General features: G+C 43.8%; 1 protein-coding gene across 1 annotated transcript; it reads left to right on the top strand.

Annotated features, from left to right (window-relative positions):
* The first annotated feature begins 55 nt into the window (after window positions 1–55).
* Window positions 56–27,054, top strand: LOC121579120 (probable ATP-dependent RNA helicase DDX46). The gene is made up of 23 exons (XM_041893429.2): window positions 56–181; window positions 842–1,033; window positions 1,145–1,264; window positions 1,353–1,443; window positions 1,536–1,704; window positions 1,844–2,076; window positions 2,231–2,341; window positions 2,571–2,736; window positions 6,668–6,788; window positions 9,136–9,311; window positions 9,558–9,679; window positions 10,535–10,613; window positions 11,651–11,733; window positions 12,152–12,316; window positions 16,733–16,895; window positions 17,467–17,660; window positions 18,485–18,622; window positions 18,921–19,070; window positions 20,119–20,334; window positions 20,422–20,640; window positions 23,829–23,973; window positions 24,113–24,186; window positions 26,567–27,054. The coding sequence occupies exons 1-23, from the start codon at window positions 165–167 to the stop codon at window positions 26,612–26,614; spliced, it is 3,192 nt and encodes a 1,063-aa protein (XP_041749363.2). The 5' UTR covers window positions 56–164; the 3' UTR covers window positions 26,615–27,054.
* The last annotated feature ends 195 nt before the right edge of the window (window positions 27,055–27,249 follow it).

A 27,249-nucleotide genomic window follows, 5' to 3' on the forward strand; every position in this document is an offset into this window, starting at 1 on the left:
CCAACCACTAGATGCGCACAGATCCAAAATACTACGTATTCTAAGAACGGTCGCTTTTTGATTACGTTCCAGGAAACAGCTAACGTGATCACGCATGAAAACAAATGCGCAAAGTTCAACAATAAAACATTGATATTTAATCTCTTTATGGACTCAAAGTAAATATGGGTCGCGAGTCAAGGTAAGTGAGGAGTTTAAGAGTGCCTTGTATTATTTTAGTCTGTTTTGGAGGGTTAAAAAACCTAGCTAGCTAGCAAGTCTGTAACGTTGATCCAACGCGCTAGCTAATAAGCTAGCTAGCTAACGTTTACAGACCATTGAATGTGATATATATTTAGCTAGCTGGCTAGTTAGCTTAATAGCCAAAGTAAAAAATACTTGATAATGCATTAAACGACACAATTATTTCAAACACATTGTGCAGTTGTGTACTGTAAGTCGCTCTGGATAAGAGCGTCTGCTAAATGACTAAAATGTAAAATGTTGTGTAATGGCGCTTTCAAGACAACTGGGAACTCGGGGGAAAACGAGGTCAAACCATGACGTCAGTGGTTGGAGGCAAAAGATATGTGCAGAGATGCACGAGTTTCCGACTTGGAATTCCGAATTGGATGACCGTTCGAAACGCTTTTCCCAGTCGGAGCTCTGTTTTTTTCTCGAGTTCCCAGTTGTCTTGAATGCAGTGAAGTCGTAGATTTCCGAGTTCCCAGTTGTTTCGAACGCGGCATTACTCTAGCACCAACAACATCTTTTTTTTTTGTATACATTTTTTATGTCAGTCGTTTTAGTTAAGTGATGTAAGTTTATGAAGTGTTCAATAATTTTTTACAATGTTTGTTAGGCATTACAGGAAACGGTCGGCTTCGAGGGGTCGGTCTGGGAGTCGATCAAAGAGCCGTTCCCCGGACAAACGCTCCAAGAAGGATGATGGGGCTGCCTCACGAAACCGAGACAGGGACCGCAACAGGCGGGGAGAGAGGTCACGCAGCCGTGACCGCCGCCGATCAAGGTCCAGAGACAGGAAGCGTCCCAGGTGAGCTGTGTGTGAAATAGAGAGACAGAGACCAAGAGAGTGTGAGTTATCAAGTTCATCCGAGTATGCGTGTGTCTGATCTTGTTATTGAATTTGTCTGATGTGGTCCAGACGCTCTAGGAGTCGGGAGAAGAGACGCTCCAGGAGCCGGGACAGGAATAGAAGGTCTAGGAGCCGAGGACGCAGATCACAGTCCGCAAGCCCCAGCAAAAACAGGAAAACTGACGAGAAGTGAGTTTTTACCAAAGGGTGCCATTTTTTTCCTTAAAAAATCTTACTTCCACCCGACCATAACTTGTTGTCTGTTTTGGTTTGCCAGTCGGCCTAAAAGCAAAGAAGAAGACAACCCTGAAGCCTCTGCAGAGAAGAAGAACATCAAAGAAGAGAAGGAGGAGGAGAAGGTTGAGGATGTGAGTCCTACTCCGGTGGAGATGTTGTTTAGCACTTTGGAAATGTTGAAAGAACATGACAGTTGAATTTTTGTATGTCTTTGTCCCCACAGCAAGACTTTGACCAGAACAAGCTGGAGGAAGCGATGAGGAAGAGGAAGGAGCGAGTGGAGAAGTGGAGGGAGGACCAAAGGAAGAAGGCCCTGGGGAACATCGAGGAGATCAAGAGAGAGATCGAGGAGATGAAGCAGGGAAAGAAGTGGAGTCTGGAGGATGATGATGGTGAGGAACAAGCTCAGACTTAGACGTTTCATGGCTGTGTTGTGGGTTCATATGTACCTAAATGCATTAGTTTCCTCTTTCGAAAAAGACTGATTTTAGATAACTGCCAACAGTCTCACCAGACTTCTCTTCCTTTTAGATGACGATGAGGAAGGTACAGCTCCTGAGGATGAGCCTGAAGAAGAAGGCCAGGAGGGTAAGGGGCCGGAGGAGGAGGAGGAAAAGAAAGAGGAGGAGGAGGAAGAGGAGGAGATTACTCCCGTGGAGGAGGAGGCAGAGGATGAGCTGGATACCTTGGACGCCTACATGGAGGAGGTCAAGGAGGAAGTCAAGAAGTTCAACATGGGCCCCCAGTCTAAAGGGAACGACAAGGTGAGTTAGACCACTAGACCACGGCTGCTCCTCAATAGTTTCCTTCACACATACAGGATCTAGCTCACTGGAAACATTGCTGTCAGTATGTGCTGCTTTGGTCTTTTTGTGTGTGATGCAATCTCTCCTTTTTTTTTGCCCTCCACACAAACAGAAGGGAGGAATAAAGGTATCCAAAGTTGTCACCGTTTGCAAAACTAAGAGGGGACCAAATGTCCACAAAAAGAAGGGTGAGCTGATGGAGAATGACCAGGATGCAATGGAGGTAAGCGGTTTTGTCCTGTCATGTTATCATTGTGATCATTTGTGTAAATGTATAGGGCACTACTTTTAACCAGGGGTCATGGGGTCAAATGTAGTGCACCATGTAGGGTGCCATTTTGTTACGCAGACCATCTCCCTCGAAACTCTCTTCATAAAGTCTCAAGAACTTCTCTCAAAATTCTCTCACTGAAGAGAGCAGGTTCCTACATGTTGTGTCACTGTCTTCCCAGTACTCATCAGAGGAAGAGGAAGTGGATCTGGCGACAGCCCTGACTGGCTACCAGACCAAACAGAGGAAGGTGCTGGAGCCAGTGGATCACCAGAAGATTGAGTACGAACCGTACCGCAAGGACTTCTACGTAGAGGTGCCAGAGCTGGCCAAAATGTCTCCAGAGGGTGTGTACATGTTCGAAAAAAGAATGTGTATTTCCCGCACTTATTTTTTTTGAAGAAGGGTCTATTTGCAATGACTGTGGTATGTGGTCGTTTTCCCCAATGGACCTTAGTGGACTGCACTAACTGTATAGCTTACCGTGTGCTTCCCAGTCGAAACAGTTTGCGCGTATATTACAAATAGTTTTTGTGACGTTTTTTTCTTCAGTTTTTGTCATTGGCCCTTTTTTCCCCACCCGGCTGTTTGTGCAGACAAACGTTTTTCTTGAGGCAAGTCAACGTTCTGTAGCCAAAGTCTACGCCCCTTCGTCGGGGATTGGTCAACAGTACTACTCCTAGTAGGAGTGAGAACAAGAAGTGTTTGTTGTCATTCAACGAGAGACGACTAGTTTTCATGCACATTTTTTCACGAGAAATACTGCACCAAACATCTTAGCTAGATGTAAAATCGCGTGACTAAGACCTTTGCGAAGACATCAGAATTAATCACATATTTCTTGATTTTTATCTTTGATTAATTTGGACTATTTTGAGGAAGTGTATCTGGCTATGTTGATACAGTGGCTCAAGAGGGACAAACAACAATAATAGTGCAATTTTTGTCTCATTTTTCAATGCGAATGACTTTGAGGGTTATGAGAGCACAAATAGTCACTTCGCCTAGCCCAGTTCTGCCAAAAGCAAACCGAACCAATGTATGTGGCAGGGTTTCTGTTAGGAAAATGTGTCGCCCGACTTTTGACCAGCAGCATTTTAATTTACTGGACATTTTTGAGAAATGTACCAGACCCATATGCATCATTAGGTGTGTAACGGGATTAGGGCGTCCGCCCACGGTGCTGAGAATGACAAATCACATTTAGATTACGGTAATTAATCTTAACAGAACACTGCAAGTGGAGGATACAACAATTTGTGGTCCTTCTTACCGAATTCCGATGCCCACATTTTACTTTTCCTCAGCCAACAAGATGAGTAACGAACAGCAAAATCACTAGCCTAAACGTTCTCATCTGTTGCATCAGACTCATTTGCTTTTTAACGTTTATTTTTATGTAGCATAGGCCTACTGGTTGTATGAATTTTTGATCTATTGTCCCACAACTGTCCCAGAGTCTGTTTGGAATAGTTTATTTATTTCTCGACAAACTGACCAACAGAATAGGTCAACTATTTTTTTTCCCTTCACATTATTAGTGCAGCAATACGCACAAGGCAGTAGGTGTAAAATGTTTGTTCCATAATTAGCAATTAGCCGTGAAAACACTGTTGTCAAACGCGAGCAGTTTCCTGTGACAGAGATGAAAATATCAGTTTAGAAAGAGGGAAGATCTAACATGCAACAACCGGGTTGCTAATATAACTAGGATTGTGCCTTTGGCTACTGGACAATGAAAGAAAGTTGATATAAAATAATTGCCTCCACGGATATGGTCTGATTTTGTCTAGGCTACTTTAAAGTAAGGCAAGACCTGCCTCATAATATGTAGTAAAACTTTCAGCTTTCCAACAATGAAGTACAGTGCCTTCAGAAAGTATTCAAACCCCTTGACTTTTTCCACATTTTGTTACGTTACAGCCTTATTCTAAAATGGATTCAATTGTTTTTTTCCCCTAATCAATCTACACCCCATAATGACAAAGCAATTTAAAAAATATCACATTTACATAAGTTTTCAGACCCTTTACTCAGTACTTTGTTGACGCACCTTTGGCAGCGATTACAACCTCGAGTCTTCTTGGGTATGACGCTACAAGCTTGGCACACCTGTATTTGGGGAGTTTCTCCCATTCTTCTCTGCAGATCCTCTCAAGCTCTGTCAGGTTGGATGGGGAGCGTCGCTGCACAGCTATTTTCAGGTCTCTCCAGAGATGTTCAAGTCCGGGCTCTGGCTGTGCCGCTCAAGGACATTCAGAGACTTGTCCCGAAGCCACAACTGTGTTGTCTTGGCTGTGTGCTTAGGGTCGTTGTCCTGTTTGGAAGGTGAACCTTCTCCCCAGTCTGAGGTCCTGAGTGCTCTGGAGCAGGTTTTCATCAAGGATCTCTCTGTATTTGGCTCCGTTCATCTATGCCTCGATCCTGACTAGTCTCCCAGTCCCTGCTCCTGAACAACATCCCCACAGCATGATGCTGCCAACACCATGCTTCACCGTAGGGATGGTGCCAGGTTTCGTCCAGACGTGACGCTTCGCATTCAGGCCAAAGAGTTCAATCTTGGTTTCATCAGACCAGAGAATCTTGTTTCTCATGGTCTGAGAGTCTTTAGGTGCCTTTTGGCAAACTCCAAGCGGACTGTCATGTGGCTTCCGTCTGGCCACTCTACCATAAAGGCCTGATTGGTGGAGTGCTGCAGAGATGGTTTTCCTTTTGGAAGGTTCTCCCATCTCCACAGAGGAACTCTGGAGCTCTGTCAGAGTGACCATCGGGTTCTTGGTCAGCTCCCTGACCAAGGCCCTTCTCCCCCGATTGCTCAGTTTGGCCGGGCGGCCAGCTCTAGGAAGAGTCTTGGTGGTTCCAAACTTCTTCCATTTAAGAATGATGGAGGCCACTGTGTTCTTGGGGACCTTCACTGCTGCAGACATTTTCTGGTACCCTTCCCCAGATCTGTGCCTCGACACAATCCTGTCTCAGAGCTCTCCGGACAATTCCTTCAACCTCATGGCTTGGTTTGTGCTCTGACATGCACTGTCAACTGTGGGACCTTATATAGACGGGTGTGTGCCTTTCCAAATCATGTCCAATCAATTGAATTTACCACAGGTGGATTCCAATCAAGTTGTAGAAACATCTCAAGGATGATCAATGGAAACAGGATGCACCTGAGCTCAATTTCGAGTCTCATAGCAAAGGGTCTGAATACTTATGTAAATTAGGTATTTCAGTTTTTTATTTTTTAAATGTGCTAAAAATTCTAAAAACCAGTTTTCGCTTTGTCATTATGGGGTATTGTGTGTAGATTGCTGAGGATTTTTATTTATTTAATCCATTTTAGAATAAGGCTGTAACGTTAACAAAATGTGGAAAAAGTCAAGGGGTCTGAATATCTTTCTGAAGGCATTGTATATGCTTTCGAAATGCATACTGCCTCCAGCTCATTGCGAAGTGGTGAGGAAGCCTCCCTTCCGTTGCTGTAGTAGCAGCTCTCAGCTGTCTGTCAGATTTTCCTCTCAAAGGCTCTGCATCTGTATGCTGTGATAAATAAGATACATAACGAATATATATATATATATATATATATACACACGCGCCAGTTTAATTCCACTAAGTGATGCAAATTAACCTGTAGACTGATATGCATGATGGGTCAAATGTATTTCCATCGACTGGTATTTCCATCAGTGAAGAGGCGAAAAAACATTATTATTATCATTATTTCTTCTTCTTCTCCCCTCTGGTGCCAATTTTATTATGTTTTATTTGTATTTTTTATATTTTATTTTATTATTATGTCGGCTTTGTATATCGGATGCCTTTAGCCGCTTTTGTCTGCTAAATGAATAGTGTCCAATGTTGTGTCCAATGTTGCTCAGGGATGGGCAACTGGTGGCCCCCGGATCGATTTGGTTGTGCGTCAACAGTATCTCTTTTTATGTCGGTCACTAACAGTCACTCAATTAGTACATCAGCTACAAATTTGTAGATTGGTAAATTAGTCTAGCGGCCAGCTATTTAAACTTGTTGTAATCATGGTCGAATTACCGACCGGGGGGCCCCGATTTTTAGATTTTGTTGGTCTCGCTCACTCAGATATCATATTAAAAACAGCAAACATTTCTCTACGCCCCCACTGCAAAATGTGTAGAATTGCAGGAAATTAACGCAGACCTGGGTGCCACTGCGGCCCCTCATGATGAGTTCAGATTTTTTTGTGGCCCCCCCACCCCTATCAAAGTCCCTGATCTAACTCCTCTCCTTTGGTTCTGTTTGGTTCAGAGGTGAATGTCCACAGGCTGGACCTGGAGGGAATCGCAGTCAAAGGAAAGGGTTGTCCCAAGCCCATGAAGTCATGGGTTCAGTGTGGCACGTCTATGAAGATCCTAAGTGCGCTGAAGAGGTGAGTGTCACAGACAATGTTTTACATCGTAGCCGATTTATAAAAGTAACTCACACGTTGTTCCAAACGAATAGGACAGTAACATACATTTTGTTATGCAATCTGCAGTTGATCAAAACAAAAGTTATTTGTCACATGCTTGGTAAACAACAGGTATAGACAAACAGTGAAAATGCTGACTTACGGGCCCTTCCCAACAATACAGAGAGAAAGAAATATAAATAATATACAAATAATAACACATGGAATAAATACACAATGAGTAACGATAACTTGGCTATATACACACGGGGTACCAGTACCGAGCCGATGTGCAGGGGTACCAGGTAATAACCTGGCTATATACACACGGGGTACCAGTACCGAGCCGATGTGCAGGGGTACCAGGTAATAACCTGGCTATATACACACGGGGTACCAGTACCGAGCCGATGTGCAGGGGTACCAGGTAATAACCTGCCTATATACACACGGGTTACCAGTACCGAGCCGATGTGCAGGGGTACCAGGTAATAACCTGGCTATATACACACGGGGTACCAGTACCGAGCCGATGTGCAGGGGTACCAGGTAATTGAGGTAGATACAGTATGTACATTTAGGTAGGGATGAAGTGACTAGACAACAGGATAGATTATATACAGTAACAGCAGCGTATGTGATGAGCCAAAACAGTTGTTGCAAAAAGGGTCAATGCAGATAGTCCGGGTAACTGTTGGTTAACTATTTAACTAACTATTTAGCAGTTTTATAGCTTGGGGGTAGAAGCTGTTCAGGGTCCTGTTGGTTCCAGACTTGGTGCATCAGTACCGCTTACCGATGCACAGCTTCTAGGGCCTTCCTCTGACACCGCCTGGTATAGAGGTCCTGGATGGCAGGGAGCTTGGCCCCAGTGATGTACTGGGCCGTACGCACTACCCTCTGTAGTGACTTGCGGTCGGATGCCAAGCAGTTGCCATACCAAGCGGTAATGCAGCCAGTCAAGATGTTCTCATTGGTGCCATTGTAGAACTTTTTGAGGATCTGAGGAACCATGCTGAATCTTTTCAGCCTCCTGAGGGGGAAGAGGCATTGTCGTGCCCTCTTCACGACTGTGTTGGTGTGTGTGGACCATGATCATTCATTAGTGATGTGGACACCGAGGAACTTGAAGCTCTCGACCTGCTCCGCTACAGCCCCGTGGATGTTGGCGTGCTTGGCCCTCCATTTCCTGTACTCCACGATCAGTTACTTTGTCTTGCTGACGGTGAGGTTGTTGTCTTGGCCTCCTCCCTGTAGGCTGTCTCATCGTTGTCGGTGATCAGGCCTACCACTGTCGTGTCGTCTGCAAACTAAATGATGGTGTTGGAGTCGTGCTTGGCCACGCAGTCATGGGTGAACAGGGGGTACAGGAGGGGACTAAGCATGCACCCCTGAGGGGCCCCCGTGTTGAGGATCAGCGTGGCAGATGTGTTGTGGCCTTCTTCACCACTGGTAGCGGCCCGTCAGGAAGTCCAGGATCCAGTTGCAGAGGGAGGTGTTTAGTCCCAGGGTCCGTAGCTTAGTGATGAGCTTGGAGGGCACTATGGTGTTGAACGCTGAGCTGTAGTCAATGAACAGCATTCTCACCTAGGTGTTCCTTTTGTCCAGATGGGAAAGGGCAGTGTGGAGTGCAATGGAGATTGTCATCTGTTGGGGCGGTATGTGAATTGGAGTGGGTCCAGGGTGTCTGTTATGAAGGTGTTGATGTGAGCCTTTCAAAGCATTTCATGTCTACAGATGTGAGTGCAACAGGGCGGTAGTCATTTAGACAGGTTACCTTGGCGTTCTTGGGCACAGGGACTATGATGGTCTGCTTGAAACATGTAGTTATTACGGACTGGGTCAGGAAGAGATTGAAAATGTCAGTGAAGACACTTGCCAGCTGGTCAGCGCATGCTGGTAATACGTCTGGCCCTTCAGCCTTGTGAATGTTGACCTGTTTAAAAGTCTTACTCACATCGGCTACGGAGAGCGTGATCACACTGTTGTCCGGAACAGCTGGGGCTCTCTTGCATGGTTCAGTGTTGTTAGCATCGACGCAAGCATAGAAGGTATTTAGCTTGTCTTGAAGGCTCACGTCACTGGACAGCTCGTGGCTGCGTTTCCCTTTGTAATCTGTGATAGTTTGACGCGTTGCCTGTCTGATGTTTCGTCAGAGGGCGTAGCGGGATTTCTTATAAGCGTCCGGATTAGTGTCCCGCTCCTTGAAAGTGGCAGCTCTAGCCTTTAGCTCAATGCGGATGTTGCCTGTAATTCACTTGCCATACATTGTCCGTACACTTCTAGATTAGTTGTGTTTTAAATGATGTTGTCTTCACATCACCAGACACAGCTATGAGAAACCCACACCCATCCAGGCCCAGGCCATTCCAGCCATCATGTCTGGGAGAGATCTCATCGGCATCGCTAAGACTGGCAGTGGAAAGACCATCGCCTTCCTCCTTCCCATGTACCGCCACATCATGGACCAAAGGCCCCTGGAGGAGGCTGAGGGACCCATCGGTAAGGGCCCATTTTCTCGTTTTCTGTCGTACAACCCCATATCAGTTACACCTAAATTAACCTGAATGCTGGGCGTCTCTGATTTCTAAGTGTAAATAACAATTTGAATTTGCTGAGCAGAGTGGTGTTATCTATCAGACAGTATGAAAGGTGTTCAGTGAAGGTCCTCTATTTCGTGAAGGGCAAATAAACGATGAGAGTATGTTGTCTGAGTGCTATTGTCCATTTATCTTCCCCATTTTTCAGCTGTGATCATGACTCCCACTAGAGAGCTGGCTCTGCAGATCACCAAGGAGTGCAAGAAGTTCTCCAAGCCCCTGAACCTGAGGGTTGTGTGTGTGTATGGAGGCACGGGGATTAGTGAACAGGTAGAACATCCTCGAACTCTGTGAGGTCAGGGGTTATTGTTAACCAGTACCTCATCATGGAGTAGTGTTACATGGTTGTAATTACGCTTTACCATGATCTAATATATATATATATATATATATATATATATATATATATATATATATATATATATATATATATATATATCTGTGTATATATATATATTGTACATTCCGTTTAAAGAAATCCTGGGTTGTAGGTTTGAATAATCCAGGGTTCGATATTAATGCTTGTTCTCTTGTTGGACAAGAAGAATATAGATTTAAAATTGTCCGAATGGACAAGTAAAAAAAAACATCACAATATCAAACAGTTAGCCTACTCCGATCAGAAGTGTAGGTGATATGCATATTGGCTACAGCCTCATGTCCAAACCCATGCTGACATGAGTGAGGCGCCAGAAAATGGAGCCAAACATTGAGGCTTTTAATTATATAAATTATATTTTATAAAGCGATGAGGCTGATGCAACAGATCAAACCAGAAATAAAACTTTATCAACATTTTAAGCTAAACGGTCTGATCTGTTGAATCAGCCTCATTGCTTTTTAAAAATGTTTTAATGTGCAGGGGTTGAATTAATTTAGGATCTGTCGTCACAGAACTGTCCCAGATTTTTTTTTTTATAAAGACATAAAAAGTATTTGGTTGCTCTATTTTATAAGCTACCAAGTGTGGCCAACCATTCTCCAGGAGAGCTTTAAAGGGGCAGTGTTGTATTTTATTTTATTTTTTACTGTCAAGCCCTGTAATCAGTTAGGAAAAGGCAAACAGGATTGTACGTTGGTTGAATATCGTTATCTTAAATTGTTTGTTTCTTCCTTGTGGGGCAGATTGCTGAGCTGAAGAGAGGAGCAGAGATCATTGTGTGCACACCAGGGCGAATGATTGACATGTTAGGTGCCAACAGCGGTGAGTGACACACCTGGTCCCACACCTCTCTTTGTGTTATTGTAGCCAGGTACATATAACGATAGGGATTTCTGATATGTGATAAACTTGCAGTGTCTGTTTTTTAAAATATATATATATTTTTTTAAAGTCTGCAATGTCCAGTGTTATAATTATTTTGACGTAGAAACGTCACTAACTGACCCTGAAAACACAAGCACTGAAGGTACTGATAGAAAGTGAGCTGTAAATGTCCTGCCTTGCATGGAATGTTTCTGTATGAGAGTCAAGTCAGTACCACTTTTACTAAACTGTCAACATTATCTGACCACCTTGGGAGTCATATCCTCAAGCCATTTGAAGTGTTTCCTGAAGAATAATGTCAGCTACAGGTAGGTGGAGACACGATACTGCCTCGTGGTCCTCACGTTCAGAGGCGTAAGTCCAAGTTTTCAAACAACCTCTATCTTTAGTCATATAAAAGTCAGACGTGACTCGTGTATGGATTTTGAATAACATGTGAAGCTTTAAAGTAGAACATTGTTGTCCGAAAGGTGTGAAATATATTTAGATCAGTTTTAAAGTCATTGTTTTATGACTGTATATAAATGCTAAATTAAAAAATTAAAAACATGTAATGAAACAGACAGTATAGCGTTCTTTCCTTCCACACATGCCAGGTAATCTCTATGTTTCCTTTTTAGGTGAAAAGGCGGTCAGATAGTGCATCATGTGGCCCCATCTCTTTTATTGTATTGGCTGTTTTCTGACATTTACAGGTTCCTCGTGCCCCTGAGATGGTACGCAACACAAGACAAAATATAGAAACAAAAATAATCTGGCTACTTTAAAAGTAGTCCTGAACAGAACAAATGGCAGTTGTGTGAATTGAAGTGAAGTATTTAAATGCCCTAGGAAAAGGATAGCCCCTTTTGTATAGGCTTGTTGAGGTATATTTACCAGTAGGTTCAGGAACTTTGTGTGAAAGCTTTGAGTGAACGTACTTTCCAGAGAGTAACTTGTTTTCCTGTGTCACTATACTTTCCTTGGGTGTGTAGGTCGAGTCACAAACCTGCGGCGAGCCACGTACGTGGTGGTGGACGAGGCAGATAGAATGTTCGACATGGGCTTTGAGCCACAGGTAGGTGCTCCTCCAGATAGAATATTCAACATGGGCTTTGAGCCACAGGTAGGTGCTCCTCCAGATAGAATATTCAACATGGGCTTTGAGCCACAGGGAGGTGCTCCTCCAGATAGAATATTCAACATGGGCTTTGAGCCACAGGGAGGTGCTCCTCCAGATAGAATATTCAACATGGGCTTTGAGCCACAGGGAGGTGCTCCTCCAGATAGATTATTCAACATGGGCTTTGAGCCACAGGTAGGTGGCACATTCTTGTCATTAATTTGTTAATAATTAAAATCCAAGGAGGTGTTTTTAAGCGTATTAAAACACAAAAACAGACTTGCATCAATTCATCTCATAGCAGCTATTTAGACCTGACCCTGGCACCAGAATAATAGGTAAAATCCTCTCCTGTAATGTTTCCTTCCCCCAGGTGATGCGTATCATGGACAACGTGCGTCCGGACCGGCAGACGGTCATGTTCTCAGCCACGTTCCCGCGGGCCATGGAGGCCCTGGCCAGGAGGATCCTCTCCAAGCCCATCGAGGTGCAGGTGGGAGGCAGGAGCGTGGTGTGCTCCGACGTGGAGCAACATGTGGTAAGACTGGCCTTTTTACATTCTCCCGGTGCGTCCCAAATATCACCCTATATTGTACACTACTTTTGACCAAGGACCATAGGGCTCTGGTCAAAGGTAGTGCACTGTAAAGGGAGTAGGGTGCGTCCTCCATCTCATTAACCTTTTTTGGTGCCCTATGGATAGGGCCAGGAGTTATTTCCTGGTCAGGTAGTCAGTATGATGAGGAAAAACTCCTGTTCCACTCTGGATATTATATCATATGTAAACCATCCAGTCAGAGTAGGGTTCCCCAACTGGCCGCCCGCAGGCCGTTGATTTTATTTTGCTCCTAAATTTTTATGAGCAAAACATTTATTTATTTATTTTTGGACATAAGACTGTAAAAACACTAGCAAGTGATTTTTAATTTTGGAAATGTGTTCCAAAAAATTATCACGCATAGTAAAGATACAGTATAGACTGTATGCGATCGTATACCAACGTAAGAAAGGTTTTAAATGATGTTTTAGTCAAATATTAGATCTGTTTGGGCTTCTTGCGGTCAATTTTCAGTTTATAAATGATGTGTAATGATGTTCTGGCCCACTGACCATCCGCTCAAGAAGAAATCGGCCCGCGTCTGAAACTAGTTGATGGTCCCTGCGTTAGAGGATGGTTTACATGTGTCAATGTATTGATTGGTTCTGTTGATGTTTTGATTGGTTCTGTCAATGTATTGATTGGTTCTGTTGATGTTTTGATTGGTTCTGTCAATGTATTGATTGGTTCTGTTGATGTTTTGCACCATAATGACTTTGGCACAATAACCGTGTAACCAACGGTTATGAATGAAGACTGTCATGAAAATAAAATAACCATCATAATCGTTAAATAAATAATTATATATATATATATATATATACAGTGGGGAGAACAAGTATTTGATACACTGCCGATTTTGCAGGTTTTCCTACTTACAAAGCATGTAGAGGTCTGTAATTTTTATCATAGGTACACTTCAACTGTGAGAGACGGAATCTAAAACAAAAATCCAGAAAATCACATTGTATGATTTTTAAGTAATTAATTTGCATTTTATTGCATGACATAAGTATTTGAAACATCAGAAAAGCAGAACTTAATATTTGGTACAGAAACCTTTGTTTGCAATTACAGAGATCATACGTTTCCTGTAGGTCTTGACCAGGTTTGCACACATTGCAGCAGGGATTTTGGCCCACTCCTCCATACAGACCTTCTCCAGATCCTTCAGGTTTCGGGGCTGTTGCTTGGCAATACGGACTTCCAGCTCCCTCCAAAGTTGTTCTATTGGGTTCAGGTCTGGAGACTGGCTAGGCCACTCCAGGACCTTGAGATGCTTCTTACAGAGCCACTCCTTAGTTGCCCTGGCTATGTGTTTTGGGTCGTTGTCATGCTGGAAGACCCAGCCACGACCCATCTTCAATGCTCTTACTGAGGGAAGGAGGTTGTTGGCCAAGATCTCGCGATACATGGCCCCATCCATCCTCCCCTCTATACGGTGCAGTCGTCCTGTCCCCTTTGCAGAAAAGCATCCCCAAAGAATGATGTTTCCACCTCCATGCTTCACGGTTGGGATGGTGTTCTTGGGGTTGTACTTATCCTTCTTCTTCCTCCAAACACGGCGAGTGGAGTTTAGACCAAAAAGCTCTATTTATGTCTCATCAGACCACATGACCTTCTCCCATTCCTCCTTTGGATCATCCAGATGGTCATTGGCAAACTTCAGACGGGCCTGGACATGCGCTGGCTTGAGCAGGGGGACCTTGCGTGCGCTGCAGGATTTTAATCCATGACGGCGTAGTGTGTTACTAATGGTTTTCTTTGAGACTGTGGTCCCAGCTCTCTTCAGGTCATTGACCAGGTCCTGCCGTGTAGTTCTGGGCTGATCCCTCACCTTCCTCATGATCATTGATGCCCCTCGAGGTGAGATCTTGCATGGAGCCCCAGACTGAGGGTGATTGACCGTCATCTTGAACTTCTTCCATTTTCTAATAATTGCACCAACAGTTGTTGCCTTCTCACCAAGCTGCTTGCCTATTGTCCTGTAGCCCATCCCAGCCTTGTGCAGGTCTACAATGTTATCCCTGATGTCCTTACACAGCTCTCTGGTCTTGGCCATTGTGGAGAGGTTGGAGTCTGTTTGATTGAGTGTGTGGACGGGTGTCTTTTATACAGGTAACGAGTTCAAACAGGTGCAGTTAATACAGGTAATGAGTGGAGAACAGGAGGGCTTGTTAAAGAAAAACTAACAGGTCTGTGAGAGCCGGAATTCTTACTGGTTGGTAGGTGATCAAATACTTATGTCATGCAATAAAATGCAAATTAATTACTTAAAAATCATACAATGTGATTTTCTGGATTTTTGTTTTAGATTCCGTCTCTCACAGTTGAAGTGTACCTATGATATAAATTACAGACCTCTACATGCTTTGTAAGTAGGAAAACCTGCAAAATCGGCAGTGTATCAAATACTTGTTCTCCCCACTGTATATATATATATTATTTATTTATATATATATATATATATATATACTGAACCAAAAATATCAACGCAACATGCAACAATTTTAAAGATTTTACTGAGTTACATAAATTAATTAGGCCCTAATCTACAGTACCAGTCAAAAGTTTGGACACACCTACTCTTTCCAGGGTTTTTCTATCATTGGACTACTTTCTACATTGTAGAATAATAGTGAAGAAATCAATCATGTAGTAACCAAGTGGAATCATGTAGTAACCAAGTGGAATCATGTAGTAACCAAGTGGAATCATGTAGTAACCAAGTGGAATCATGTAGTAACCAAGTGGAATCATGTAGTAACCAAGTGGAATCATGTAGTAACCAAGTGGAATCATGTAGTAACCAAGTGGAATCATGTAGTAACCAAGTGGAATCATGTAGTAACCAAGTGGAATCATGTAGTAACCAAAAAAGTGTTAAGAAAGAGATACTTCAAATAGCCACCCTTTTGCCTTGATGACAGCTTTGCGCATGGGTGACATGTCTGGTGAGTATGCAGGCCATCGAAGAACTGGGAAAATGTCCTCTTCCAGGAATTGTGTACAGATCCTTGCGACATGGGGCCGTGCATTATCATGCTGAAACATGAGGTGATGGCGGCGGATGAATGGCACGACAATGAACCTCAGGATCTCGTCACGGTATCTCTGTGCGTTCAAATTGCCATCGATTTTAAAATGCAATCGTGTTCTTTGTCCATAGCTTATGTCTGTCCATACCATAACCCCACCGCCACCATGGGGGCACTCTGTTCACAACGTTGAGCAAACCGCTCGCCCACACGACGCCGTACACGCTGTTCTGCCATCTGCTCAGTACAGTTGAAACTGCGATTCATTCATCCGTGAAAAGCACACTTCTCCAGTGGCCATCGAAGGTGAGCATTTACCCACTGAAGTCAGTTACGACGCTGAACTGCAGTCAGGTCAAGACTCTGGTGAGGAAGACGAGCAGATGAGCTTCCCTGAGACGGTTTGAGCAGAAATTCTTTGGATGTGCAAACCCACCGTTTCCTCGGCTGTCCGGGTGGTTGGTCTCAGACGATCCCGCAGGTAAAGAAGCCGGATATGGAGGTCCTAGGCTGGCGTGGTTACACATGGTCTACACGTGGTTGGAGGTCCTGGGCTGGCGTGGTTACACATGGTCTGCGGGTTGTGAGGCCGGATGGACATACTGCCAAATTATCTTAAACGACGTTGGAGGCGGCTTATGGTAGAGAAATTAACATTAAATTATCTGTCAACAGCTCTGGTGGTCATTCCTGCAGTCGGCATTTCAATTGCACGCTCCCGCAAAACTTGAGACATCTGTGGCATTGTGTTGTGTGACAAAACTGCACATCTTAGAGTGCCCTTTTATTGTCCCCAGCACAAGGTGCACCTGTGTAATGATCATGCTGTTTAGTCAGCTTCTTGATATGCCACACCTGTCAGGTGGATTGATTATCTTGGCAATGGAGAAATGCTCACTAACAGGGATATAAACAAATTTGTGCACAAACTTTGAGATAAATAAGCTTTCTGTGCGTATGAAACATTTCTGGGATCTTATTTCAGCTCATGGAACATGGGACCAACACTTTACATGTTGCGTTTTTATATTTTTGTTCAGTGTGTATACAGTGCCTTCAGAAAGTATTCACACCCCTTTACTTTTTCCACATTTTGTGTTACAGCCTAAATTTAAAATGGATACAATTTTTAGATTTTGTGTGACTGGCCTACACACAATACCCCATTTAAAAATGTTAATGAATAAGAAGATATCTCATACTTTATATATTCCATATTGGTCATTTTGCTAAATGAGTGTTGCTGCCATTTCTCTCTATCTAGCTGAAGTCGCACAGACGTCCATGTTTTTCCTCATCGTGTATTCTCTCCGTCTAGCTGGTAATCGAGGAGGACCAGAAGTTCCTGAAGCTGCTGGAGATACTGGGTCATTACCAGGAGAAGGGCTCGGTCATCATCTTTGTGGACAAACAGGAGCACGCTGACGGGCTGCTCAAAGACCTGATGAAGGCCTCCTACCCCTGCATGTCTCTACACGGGGGTAATGTCATGCAAACACACCGTTAGTCTGCACGGGGGTAATGTCATACAAACACACCGTTAGTCTGCACGGGGGTAATGTCATACAAACACACCGTTAGTCTGCACGGGGGTAATGTCATGCAAACACACCGGTAGTCTGAGGCTCCTCCCCAAATGGTCCTCTGGTCAAAAGTAGTGCATTATGTAGAGCCTTCAAACTCAACTCTGGACCTGGAAGCCAGTTCCACTGCATTTTTTTTTTTCAATCGTTCCCCTCTAATCAGGGACTGATTTTAGACCCGGGACACCAGATGTGTGCAATTTTAATTATCAGGTAGAACAGAAAACCAGCAGGCTCCGGACGTCATAGGGTAAGAGTTGAATAGCCCATGATGTAGAGTATTGGGGGCCATTTGGGACGCACCCTGAGTTAGTCCGGGGTTTGAAAGTGACACATTTTCATTTTATTATAGCTTCTAATTAAACCACGTTTTATGGCAGATGAACGTTTCGCCCTCTACCATGTTTAGTCGTTTGAACTATGTCCTTTGACAACAAGCGTTTGTTTGTCTCCGTCCCACTCCCTGTAGGCATTGACCAGTACGACAGAGACAGTGTCATCAATGACTTTAAGAACGGGGCGTGTCGGCTGATGGTGGCCACCTCTGTGGCAGCCAGGGGGCTGGACATCAAGCAGCTGATCCTGGTCGTCAACTACAACTGCCCCAACCACTACGAGGACTACGTCCACAGGGCCGGACGCACAGGGAGAGCCGGGAACAAAGTCAGTGGTGGCTCTGCACTAGGCTATCAAACTAATTCATTATTATTACTGGTTTATCAAGAATTCCAGAAATTCTGATCACTGAAACAAATCACTGGGCAAAATTTAAAAAAATGTCATCCCCCAAGGACCTCTTCAACCATATTAGAAGGAAAAAAAGGAGAGATTCTCACTGAAACATTTGATTGATATGTGTTTCCGTCTTCTGGTGGTACGAGTACTGGGGTGATGTCGGCGTTAATGTGTCACTGTGTTTGAGGTGTTGGCAGCTGCATAGGCTATTCTCATGAGCAGTGGCGAGCATACTCTCTCTGTCCATCACCGTTGTAATCTACTGGGAAGCCAAAATGTTCCCAAACTGGAGATTTAAACGATGATGGAGAATCCTCCTGGTTTATCGACCCCACCACTCGCCATCATACAGAATTAGTTCCCGGCTGCGCCTCACAAAAGGACAGTTTGAAATAAAGTCTTGAATTTTGATTACACAATTTTACATTTACATTTTAGTCATTTAAGGGCACATCGACAGATTTTTCACCTAGTCGGCTCGGGGATTAGAACCAGCGACCTTTCGGTTACTGGCACAACGCTCTTAACCACTAAGCTACCTGCCACAAATTTCAGCTCAGATTTACTCGAGCTGCGTAAGCATAGCCTATAGGCCTGGCGTTTTTAATTTGTTGGATCTTTTTCGATGTATTCATTTGGGTTCACAGTGAGGACCGAACCCACGTCCCCCCTGTACTGAACGGTTCGCTACAAATACCTATACACTGTTACAACCCTCATTTAAAAACCACCCCGATTTGTTGTGTCCCCAGGGCTTTGCCTACACCTTCATCACAGACGAGCAGGCGCGCTACGCCGGGGATATCATCAAGGCCCTGGAGCTCTCGGGGTCCCCTGTGCCCAAAGAACTGGAGCAGCTGTGGCTGTCCTTCAAAAACCAACGGCAAGCGGTAAGAGGAAGACTAAAGTAGTGTTGTTCCGGTGTTGTCATGGAAGCTCGCTGTCTTTTTGTATGCGGAATGTGTGGCCAGCTAAAACCGTGCGTTAGAGCTGGTGATTGTCAGCGACCATTTACATATTATGTTCTGTGGCCTTTGTTTCTTCAACTCCTGTTCAACAAGATTTAGACCTGTTTGTCGCTGGCTTTACTTCCCATTTGCTGCCAACCGGCATTGGTGTCATCAGTATGTGAACGAAGGCAGGCGAATGTGACACACCCTTCTCAAAAACGGCCTTTTCTTTCCCCAGGAGGGTAAAAGCATCAAGAGCAGCAGCGGGTTCTCGGGGAAGGGCTTCAAGTTTGACGAGACGGAGCATGCCCTGGCCAACGAGAGGAAGAAGCTGCAGAAGGCTGCTCTGGGTCTACAGGACTCTGATGATGAGGATGGAGCCATGGATGTGAGTACAGGTTCTGATGATGAGGATGGAGCTCTGGATGTGAGGTACAGGTTCTGATGATGAGGATGGAGCTCTGGATGTGAGAGGTACAGGTTCTGATGATGAGGATGGAGCTCTGGATGTGAGGTACAGGTTCTGATGATGAGGATGGAGCTCTGGATGTGAGGTACAGGTTCTGATGATGAGGATGGAGCTCTGGATGTGAGGTACAGGTTCTGATGATGAGGATGGAGCTCTGGATGTGAGGTACAGGTTCTGATGATGAGGATGGAGCTCTGGATGTGAGAGGTACAGGTTCTGATGATGAGGATGGAGCTCTGGATGTGAGAGGTACAGGTTCTGATGATGAGGATGGAGCTCTGGATGTGAGGTACAGGTTCTGATGATGAGGATGGAGCTCTGGATGTGAGGTACAGGTTCTGATGATGAGGATGGAGCTCTGGATGTGAGGTACAGGTTCTGATGACGAGGATGGAGCTCTGGATGTGAGAGGTACAGGTTCTGATGACGAGGATGGAGCTCTGGATGTGAGAGGTACAGGTTCTGATGATGAGGATGGAGCTCTGGATGTGAGGTACAGGTTCTGATGATGAGGATGGAGCTCTGGATGTGAGGTACAGGTTCTGATGATGAGGATGGAGCTCTGGATGTGAGGTACAGGTTCTGATGATGAGGATGGAGCTCTGGATGTGAGGTACAGGTTCTGATGATGAGGATGGAGCTCTGGATGTGAGGTACAGGTTCCTCACTATTCTAAAGCCTAGAGTAGAATGCCAACTGTGGCTTGATTAGGTCTCAGTCCCAATGGCACCTTATTCCTTTTATAGTGCACCGTTTTTTACCAGGGCCCATAGGGTTATATAGGGAATAGGGTGTCATTGGGGAAGCACACACTCACCTGGTTCCAGACACTTCTAAAACCTTCAGTAGAATGGCAACTATGGCTTGATAATGTATTGCATTCCCTCCATTGTGGTCAAACGGTATGTTTCTAAACTATCCTAGAATACGTACTATATTGACCCGATATCTCACCCTGTCCTTACAGATAGATGAGCAGATCGAGAACATGTTCAACTCGAAGAAGAGGGTGAAGGATCTGTCGGCTCCAGGGGGAGGGCCGCCCAGTGCTGCGGCCGCGGCGGCTGCAGGAGGCCTGGCCAACCTCGGTGCCCCCTCTGCTGGAAACATCCAGAAACTGGAGATGGCCAAGAGACTGGCTCTCAGGATCAACGCCCAGAAGAACCTGGGGGCTGAGGCTCAGGTGGCTGTTTCTGTGTTTCTCTGTGAGTTTTTTTTTTTGTAGTCTTCACTTTCCATCCTAACGTAATCCATTGCTCTCTCTGGACAGGATGTGATGCAACAGGCCACCAACGCCATCCTGAGAGGAGGCACCATCATGGCCCCCTCCGTCTCGGCCAAGACCATCGCCGAGCAGCTGGCTGAGAAGATCAACGCCAAGCTCAACTACATCCCCGTGGAGAAGCTGGAGGAGGAGAAGCAGGCGGCAGAGCAGGCCGAGACCGTCAAGAGATACGAAGAGGAGTTGGACATCAATGATTTCCCTCAGGTCAGTTTATATGGGGCTGGATCCCAAACGGCACCCTGTTCCCTATATAGTGCACTACTTTTGACCAGAGCCTTATGGAATAGGGTGCCGTTTTGGGACGTTCACCTAGGGTGTAGGTGCAGGACTCTGCTCATTGAAGGTGTACACACCATCGCTACATGAACTATGCATTACTTTATCATGCTAATTCTCTTTCAGTTGAACAGTGAATGGTCTATTTACCATGTCTGTCCCTTGACAGAGTTTACGGTAAAAGCACTAGCTGGTAGATCTTATTCGCATTTGTGACCGACCGGCTCGATTCGGTCTTACGTAGCAAAATTTGAAATGATAAAAGTAGAGACTCGTTGAGGAAAGTTGGGAAAGTAATTCTGCTTTGAAAGTTGATAAACGTGTAACTTCACTCATGAGAAAATGGCCCTTGAATGTTTTGGTAGCTACTGGGGAGCTCTTCTTCCCATTCAGCATCGTTCACACGCTCTTAAGTCTTAGCCCCACATACAGTGGCTTGTGAACGTATTCACCACCCTTGACATTTTTCCTATTTTGTTGCCTTACAACCTGGAATTAAAATTGATTTTTTGGGGGGTTTGTATCATTTTATTTACACAACATACCTACCACTTTGAAGATGCAAAATATATTTTCTTGTGAAACAAACAAGAAATAAGACAAAAAAACAGGAAACGTGAGCGTGCATAACTATTCACCCCCCCAAAGTACTTTGTAGAGCCACCTTTTGCAGCAATTACAGCTGCAAGTCTCTTGGGGTATGTCTCTGTAAGATTGGCACATCTAGCCACTGGGATTTTTGCCCATTCTTCAAGGCAAAACTGCTCCAGCTCCTTCAAGTTGGATGGGTTCCGCTGGTGTACAGCAATCTTTAAGTCATACCACAGATTCTCAATTGGATTGAGGTCTGGGCTTTGACTAGGCCATTCCAATACATTTAAATGTTTCCCCTTAAACCACTCGAGTGTTGCTTTAGCAGTATGCTTAGGGTCATTGTCCTGCTGGAAGGTGAACCTCCGTCCCAGTCTCAAATCTCTGGAAGACTGAAACAGGTTTCCCTCAAGAGTTTCCCTGTATTTAGCGCCATCCATCATTCCTTCAATTCTGACCAGTTTCTCAGTCCCTGCCAATGAAAAACATCCCCACAGCATGATGCTGCCACCCCCATGCTTCACTGTGGGGATGGTGTTCTCGGGATGATGAGAGGTGTTGGGTTTGCGCCAGACATAGTGTTTTCCTTGATGGCCAAAAAGCTCAATTTTAGTCTCATCTGACAAGAGTACCTTCTTCCATATGTTTGGGGAGTCTCCCACATGCCTTTTGGCGAACACCAAACGTGTTTGCTTATTTTTTTCTTTAAGCAATGGCTTTTTCTGGCCACTCTTCCGTAAAGCCCAGCTCTGTGGAGTGTACGGCTTAAAGTGGTCCTATGGACAGATACTACATTCTCCGCTGTGGAGCTTTGCAGCTCCTTCAGGGTTATCTTTGGTCTCTTTGTTGCCTCTCTGATTAATGCCCTCCTTGCCTGGTCCGTGAGTTTAGGTGGGCGGTCCTCTCTTGGCAGGTTTGTTGTGCTGCCGTATTCTTTTAATTTTTTAATAATGGATTTAATGGTGCTCCGTGGGATGTTCAAAGTTTCAGATATTTTTATAACCCAACCCTGATCTGTACTTCTCCATGACTTTGTCCCTGACCTGTTTGGAGAGCTCCTTGGTCTTTATGGTGCCGCTTGCTTGGTGGTGCCCCTTGCTTAGTGGTGTTGCGGACTCTGGGGCCTTTCAGAAGAGGTGTGTATACAGTGGGGAGAACAAGTATTTGATACACTGCCGGTTTTGCAGGTTTTCCTACTTACAAAGCATGTAGAGCATGCTTCATGCTCTACATCACAAAGCCCTGACCTCAATCCTATAGAAAATTTGGTTGTGAGTTTGACGAAATAAAAGCAGGGCATTCTATCTGAATTGTTTTACTTGGACACTGTCTCATTGGCATAATTTATATCCTAATTTGACTTTGGTGCAGGTCATGTTGTTCTTCACATTACCTTCTCTGGTAAACACACACTATATCAAATAAAATCAAAGTTTATTTGTCACATGCACAGGATACAGAAGGTGTAAACGGTACAGTGAAATGGTTACTTGCATAGTGGAGCCTTTTGTTTAGACAACAATAAACCATAATCCCAACTCATAACATTACTACCGTGCATGAACCTGCAGGTAACTAAAGCTAACCAACTAGATTCAATGTTAGCTAGCTAGCTAACATTAGGCTATAACTAGCAATGCAAATGGCTTTCTGAGATATACAAATAATATTACTACACAGATCAAACACGTAACGTTAGCTAGCGAGCCAGCCAGCTAACGTTAGCTAGTTAACAGTATGCTTTAACTTGCAATAAAAATGACTCTGACAAAATTAGAAATGTATAATATCTGAAAATGTAGCTAGCTAGACTCTCTTATTCGTATACATGGATGAACGCTTCTTGCCCTTAGTTTGAAAATGTAATCCAGAGACCGGTGTTTTATTCTCCAAACTTTTTGACCACGACTGTACACATACTGAGCAGCTCATGTTATAGACAGAAGCACGCTACATGGCAGACCAATCCAAACTCATCTCTCGGCATGTCCAGCCCATCCATTATCTCAGCCAATCATGGCTAGCGGGAAGGTTCCGGTCTTTTTCCATGGCTAAACCAACTAGGCTCGTAATTGAACTATTTTATTGGTATTTACAGATGACATAGAAGTTTGTTATTAAGGCACATGAAAGTTCACATATTCCTGAAGGCATTTCTGCCACAAAAAAAACGCATTTTGATAAAAAATAAATGTTTACGTTCAAATGCTGCTCCTGTGAAGTAGCGATGTGCGACATACGCCTAGTTTCCTGAAACGAGTCACATTTGATTGACATTTGTTTGCCCTATCAACAAAGTGATTGTGGTTTGAGTAGTTTATCCCACAAGGGGTAGGTGGTACAGACCTCTCAAAGCATCTCAGAATACGAGTCCTGATCTAGGATCTGTCCATATAATATTATTCATTATGATCTAAAAAGGGCAAAAACTGATCCTAGATCAACACTCTTACACTGAGACGCTTTTGTGAAAACTGGCCTAAGCGAACGGGAAGATGTAATGTCTGCTTCCTGTTCTCCACCAGACGGCGAGGTGGAAGGTCACGTCTAAGGAGGCCCTCCAGAGGATCGGAGAGTACTCGGAGGCAGCCATCACCATCAGAGGGACCTACTTCCCTCCAGGCAAAGAGCCCAAAGAGGGAGAACGCAAGATCTACCTGGCTATTGAGAGTAAGCAGCTATTCCACTTGCATTGACAATTTCCAAAGTCTTCACCAATGTTGGAGAATTGAGTGTTGCATGTTAGCAGTAGTGGGTGTTTTTTTGATGATGTCACTTGTCGTGATATTTTGACGTGTTCGACTGACAGGTGCCAATGAGCTGGCCGTTACGAAGGCCAAGGCCGAGATCACTCGGCTCATCAAGGAGGAGCTCATCAGATTAGTAAGTTCTGTCCATAGAATTAGATTAATTCTATATGTATGGTTCTGTCCCCTGTTGTCTCTTTATTTATTTATTTATATATGTATGTGTATTTATATGTATATGTGTATGTGTGTGTGTATATATGTATATGTGTGTGTGTGTGTGTATATATATATATATTATATAAGTGTATGTATATATATATGTATATATATATATATATATATATAAGTGTATATGTATATATGTATGTATGTGTGTATATATACATATAAATACACATTCACATACATATACATATACATACATATGTGTGTGTGTGTGTGTGTGTATGTATGTATGTATGTATGTGTATATATACAGTGAGGGAAAAAAGTATTTGATCCCCTGCTGATTTTGTACGTTTGCCCACTGACAAAGACATGATCAGTCTATAATTTTAATGGTAGGTTTATTTGAACAGTGAGAGACAGAATAACAACAAAAAAATCCAGAATATTATATATATTAAATATTATCAATTGATTTGCATTTTAATGAGGGAAATAAGTATTTGATCCCTCTGCAAAACATGACTTAGTACTTGGTGGCAAAACCCTTGTTGGCAATCACAGAGGTCAGACGTTTCTTGTAGTTGGCCACCAGGTTTGCACACATCTCAGGAGGGATTTTGTTCCACTCCTCATTGCAGATCTTCTCCAAGTCATTAAGGTTTCGAGGCTGACGTTTGGCAACTCGAACCTTCAGCTCCCTCCACAGATTTTCTATGGGATTAAGGTCTGGAGACTGGCTAGGCCACTCCAGGACCTTAATGTGCTTCTTCTTGAGCCACTCCTTTGTTGCTTTGGCCGTGTGTTTTGGGTCATTGTCATGCTGGAATACCCATCCACGACCCATTTTCAACGCCCTGGCTGAGGGAAGGAGGTTCTCACCCAAGATTTGACGGGACATGGCCCCGTCCATCGTCCCTTTGATGCGGTGAAGTTGTCCTTGTGGTCCTCTGTAGCTCAACTGGTAGAACATGGCGCTTGTAACGCCAAGGTAGTGGGTTCGATCCCCGGGACCACCCATACACAAAAATGTATGCACGCATGACTGTAAGTCGCTTTGGATAAAAGCGTCTGCTAAATGGCATATTATTATATTATTATTATTATTATTGTCCTGTCCCCTTAGCAGAAAAACACCCCCAAAGCATAATGTTTCCACCTCCATGTTTGACGGTGGGGATGGTGTTCTTGGGGTCATAGGCAGCATTCCTCCTCCTCCAAACACGGCGAGTTGAGTTGATGCCAAAGAGCTTGATTTTGGTCTCATCTGACCACAACACTTTCACCCAGTTCTCCTCTGAATCAATTCAGATGTTCATTGGCAAACTTCAGAAGGGCCTGTATATGTGCTTTCTTGAGCAGGGGGACCTTGCGGGCGCTGCAGGATTTCAGTCCTTCACGGCGTAGTGTGTTACCAATTGTTTTCTTGGTGACTATGGTCCCAGCTGCCTTGAGATCATTGACAAGATCCTCCCGTGTAGTTCTGGGCTGATTCCTCACCGTTCTCATGATCATTGCAACTCCACGAGGTGAGATCTTGCATGGAGCCCCAGGCCGAGGGAGATGGACAGTTATTTTGTGTTTCTGCCATTTGCGAATAATCGCACCAACTGTTGTCACCTTCTCACCAAGCTGCTTGGCAATGGTCTTGTAGCCCATTCCAGCCTTTGTGTAGGTCTACAATCTTGTCCCTGACATCCTTGGAGAGCTCTTTGGTCTTGGCCATGGTGGAGAGTTTGGAATCTGATTGATTGATTGCTTCTGTGGACAGGTGTCTTTTATACAGGTAACAAGCTGAGATTAGGAGCACTCCCTTTAAGAGTGTGCTCCTAATCTCAGCTCGTTACCTGTATAAAAGACACCTGGGAGCCAGAAATCTTTCTGATTGAGAGGGGGTAAAATACTTATTTCCCTCATTAAAATGCAAATCAATTTATAACATTTTTGACATGCATTTTTCTGGAATTTTTTGTTGTTATTCTGTCTCTCACTGTTCAAATAAACCTACCATTAAAATTATAGACTGACCAATTCTTTGTCAGTGGGCAAACATACAAAATCAGCAGGGGATCAAATACTTTTTTCCCTCACTGTGTGTGTGTGTGTGTGTGTGTGTATCTGCTATTTGAATGATTCTGTTACTGATGCTAGGCCTAGGGTGTAATTGTAGAATCATTCTTGTCAGTCTAATCATCTACATGTTGGTTGCATCATTGTATGATCCTGTGTATGAACACCAGTAATGAAAGTTGAATGTATTAAAAGTACTGAAAGTAATTCACTTAGCGAAAATAATTAAATAATAGTGTTTCTCATTGCTCAATAACAAATGTCTTCTCTAATTTTAGCAAAACTCCTACCAACCCACCAGCAAAGGAAGATACAAGGTTTTGTAGTGAGGACTTCTTTCTCCAACGTTTCATCATATTTGTTTCAGAATATATTAGTATTTTTATTTTTTTTACTGTTAGACCAGTGACCTCCAGAAGGGATTGTTCTCGTGAGAGTACTTTCTCTTTTAGGCAAAGTTTCCTCTCTCTGTACTTTTAAGTGGAGATTTAGTCATGATTTTTAGGTTTCACAGCACAAAATGTATCTGATATCAATTATTTAATATACCAGCTGAAATGTAACGGCTCTCTACCACCATGACTCAACCATTTGCTTATTTTTGTCCTTAAACATCATGTAGTTGTAGATCCTGTATTTCCGTGTGTAAAATAATATCTTGGCCACTTGTCACTGGTCTGCAGTCATCTGAACGAGTAACAGTCCTTGAATGATGTCATGTGTTTTTAATTATTTCCCTCTAATAAAACAATGTGTTGGTAAGGAACACTGGTCTGTGTTCGATGAATTCTATACGAATGGTTTGTGTGTTTGCTCTGGATTTGATGTTCTACAAATATTTTGTAGTGACAATCCTATCAGGCTATGATTAGGTTTTTTTTTGTAGCTAAAAAACGGTGCATATTATATGTGAAGTATAAGATGAAAACCTATTGACAGAATTCAAGCTTAACCATGAGGA

This window comes from Coregonus clupeaformis, chromosome 13 (assembly GCF_020615455.1).
Source record: "Coregonus clupeaformis isolate EN_2021a chromosome 13, ASM2061545v1, whole genome shotgun sequence".
Lineage (NCBI taxonomy): Eukaryota > Metazoa > Chordata > Actinopteri > Salmoniformes > Salmonidae > Coregonus > Coregonus clupeaformis.